This window comes from Phaethon lepturus, unplaced genomic scaffold (assembly GCF_000687285.1).
Source record: "Phaethon lepturus isolate BGI_N335 unplaced genomic scaffold, ASM68728v1 scaffold23882, whole genome shotgun sequence".
NCBI classification, from domain to species: domain Eukaryota; kingdom Metazoa; phylum Chordata; class Aves; order Phaethontiformes; family Phaethontidae; genus Phaethon; species Phaethon lepturus.
The window spans coordinates 4,898-7,857 of record NW_010524399.1 but is presented as its reverse complement, the minus strand read 5'-3'; the positions used below and the strand labels follow the sequence as shown (position 1 = coordinate 7,857).

Genomic DNA, 2,960 nt, shown 5'->3' with positions numbered 1-2,960 from the left:
CCGCAGCAGCTGTGCTCCCCTTGCCACCTCGCCTTTTCGGGGAGGTTTCCCCCCTCCTTGCAGATGCAGGTGATGACAAAACACCACTGAGTTCATACTGTGATTCTATCCAAAGTAAACGCACTGATGCGTCTGCGCCGAGGTGAGGGGGGTCAGCCCTGGTGACTTCCCCCGGCGCTGAACAATGCTTCTCTCCCCGCAGAAGCTTTTCCGGTTGCCCGGTGGCCCAACGCTGACGTTCAAGGTGATGCAGGTGGGTGCTTACTTCCCCGCCGGCGCAAAGGGCAGCGTCTCACCCCCTCCTCATCCTCGTGTCTGTGTCCCCATCTCCAGTACTCGCTGATCAAGGACGTGGTCTCGTCCCTCAAGCGACACCGCATGCACGAGCAGCAGTTCACCCACCACCCACTGCTGGTCCTCAGCAATTTCGGTCTCCAGCAGATCCAGGTCAAGTTGATGGCCAGCATGTTCCAAAATATGTTCCCCTCCATCAACGTCCACCGGGTAAGCAAGATTGAGGGGTCTCCCCATGCTGCTGGGGGGCGGCTCAGCACCTGTCCCACCTCCTCCTGTCCTCGGGGTTCAATTCTGACCGGTTCTGTTCAATATATTTTATCAACCATCTGGAGTTGATGATCCCAAAGTGAGAGGTGGTGTTGACTGTCTTGAGGAACGAGAGGCCTTGCAGAGGGATTGACATAGATCGGTGCAGTGGGCTGTGATTAATGGGATGAAATTTATAAAGTCCAAATACCGGATTCTGCACTTAGGATGAAGTAACGCCAGGCATAAGAATAAATTGGGAGAGGAAGGGCTGGAGAGCAGCCCTGCAGAAAGAGACCTGGTAGAGTCAGCGAGGGCAAACCGCATCCTGGGGCGCATCGACCACAGCATGACCAGCCGGTGAAAAGAGGGGATTATCCCGCTGTGTTCAGCGCGGCTGCGGCCTCAGCTTGAGTACGATGTGCAGCTCTGGGCCTCGCAGTTTAAGAAAGGAAGGGAAGGTCCTTGAGTGCATCCAGAGGAGGGCAAAGCTGGTGATGGGGTGGAAGGAGTATTCTCCAAGGAGTAGCTGAGGACTCTGGGTTTGTCTAGTTTGGAGAAAAGGAGGCTGAGGAGCGACATTGCACAGCTCCCTCAGGAGGGGATGTAGAGACAGAGGTGCTGAGCTCTTCTCCCGAGGATCCAGCAATAGGACGTGTGGGAATGGTTCAAAGCTGCACCAGGGGAGGGTTGGATGGGACATTAGGAAGCCTTTACCAAGAGGGTGGTCAAACCCGGGAACAGGCTTCCTGGAGAGGCTACTGATGCCCCAAGCCTGTCAGGGTTTAAGAGGCATTTGGACAATGCCCTTAACACCATGCTTTAACTTTTGGTCAGCCCTGAATTGCTCAGGCAGTTGGAGGAGATGATCGTTGTAGGTCCCTTCCAACTGAAATCTCCTTCCATAGGTCAACCTCAACAGCATCAAGAGGTGTTTGCTCATCAGCTATGACACGGAGACGCAGCTCCTCAATTTCAGGCATTAGTGAGTGTCGTGTCCCTGATTTTAGGGGACGCCCCGCGCCCCGTGTCCCAGCACTGACCTCTTCCTCCTCCTCCTCACAGCAGCGTGAAGGTCGTGCCCGTGGGCATGAGCAAAGGCCTGAAGAAGCTGCTGCAGGAGAAGTTCCCCAACATGAGCCGCCTGGAGGACATCAGCGAGCTGCTGGTGAAGTGCGTGGTGGAGGGAACGGGGAGGGGGGCAACGGTCCCGGAGGCGCCTTCCGGCCTGTCCCCAAATGCATTCCTCTCCCCCGGCAGAGACATAAACCTGTCGGAGAGTGAGGCCGAGCAGGATGGGACCCACAACGTTCTGGAGCTGCCACAGGCGTATGCCGGCCGAGGGAACATGAAAGCGCAGCAAAGCGCCGTTCGCCTCACCGAGGTCTGTGACAGCGGTGATGCCGCGGTTGCCATCGCCCCAGGGATGTTACCAAGCCTGATCGGGGCTCTCCGCATCCCCCCTTCCCGTAGATTGGACCCCGCATGACTCTGCAGCTCATCAAGGTGGAGGAGGGCCTGGCGCAGGGCAATGTGCTCTACCACAGCTTCAGTAAGTGCCGCAAAAACGCCATCTCCGGTAACTGGCCGGTGCAGGGGCTCGGGCCAGGGCACCTCACCCCCCTCTCCCCGTGTGTTTAAGTCCACAAGGTGGAATCAGAGGTGAAGGAGATCCTGGCGCGGAAGGAGGCAAAGCTGCAGCTGAAGGCGGAGCGGCGGCAGAAGCAGGAGGCGGACGTGGAGCGCAAGCGACGGCAGCGCGAGGCTCACAGGTGAGGGCAGCGCAGCAGCGGCGGTGTCTGGCAGCGGCCCGGCAGAGGCTGATGAGACAGTGGCACCGCAGGGAGAAGAGCCTGGCAGGGATGCGGCGGAAATGGCAACAGGATGGCGACAGTGACGCCGAGGATCCTGGCGCGCCAGAGCAGCAGGATGCGGCTGAGCAGTCGGAGGAGAGCGATGCCGAGTATTACCGGCAGGAGGTGGGCGAGGAGCCGGACAAAGGTGAGTCTGGAGGGCGCCGAGTCCCCCCGCCCCATCCCCTCCCGCCGACAGTGGCTGATGATGCAAAAACCTTGAGCTCCCCGTGATCTCGGTTCAAAGTAAACGCACTGACACGTCCGTCAGCCCCACCACTGTGCCCCCCTTCCCCCCTTTTTTTGCTGAACCCCCTTTTCTCTGTGGCTATCCTCCCCCAAGATCTCTTCCCCGACCGCACCAAGAGGAAACGAAGCTCCTCGGGTCCTGTCCCACTACGGAAGCGACGACGGCAAACCCAGCCGGAGCATCCCACTGCCCCCAGCCCTCGCCCCACAGTGCCAGGGAAGCGGCGGAAGGGAGACCCGGCACCAAAGGACTCACGGCACCGCGGTGGGCCCAGGCAGGGGCTGGCTGGCCCAAAACTGCACCCGTGAACCAAA

General features: G+C 59.4%; 1 protein-coding gene across 1 annotated transcript in view; it reads left to right on the top strand.

Annotated features, from left to right (window-relative positions):
- LOC104617199 (suppressor of SWI4 1 homolog) overlaps positions 1–2,960 on the top strand; it is a gene marked incomplete at its 5' end in the record, with an annotated part of 5,286 nt that overhangs the window by 289 nt on the left and 2,037 nt on the right. The window contains 9 exons of the mRNA XM_010282447.1: positions 203–253; positions 334–504; positions 1,452–1,528; positions 1,609–1,716; positions 1,804–1,927; positions 2,017–2,095; positions 2,186–2,315; positions 2,387–2,544; positions 2,740–2,885. Coding sequence (XP_010280749.1) covers positions 203–253; positions 334–504; positions 1,452–1,528; positions 1,609–1,716; positions 1,804–1,927; positions 2,017–2,095; positions 2,186–2,315; positions 2,387–2,544; positions 2,740–2,885 — 1,044 coding nt within the window. The remainder of the gene's footprint in view (positions 1–202; positions 254–333; positions 505–1,451; positions 1,529–1,608; positions 1,717–1,803; positions 1,928–2,016; positions 2,096–2,185; positions 2,316–2,386; positions 2,545–2,739; positions 2,886–2,960) is intronic.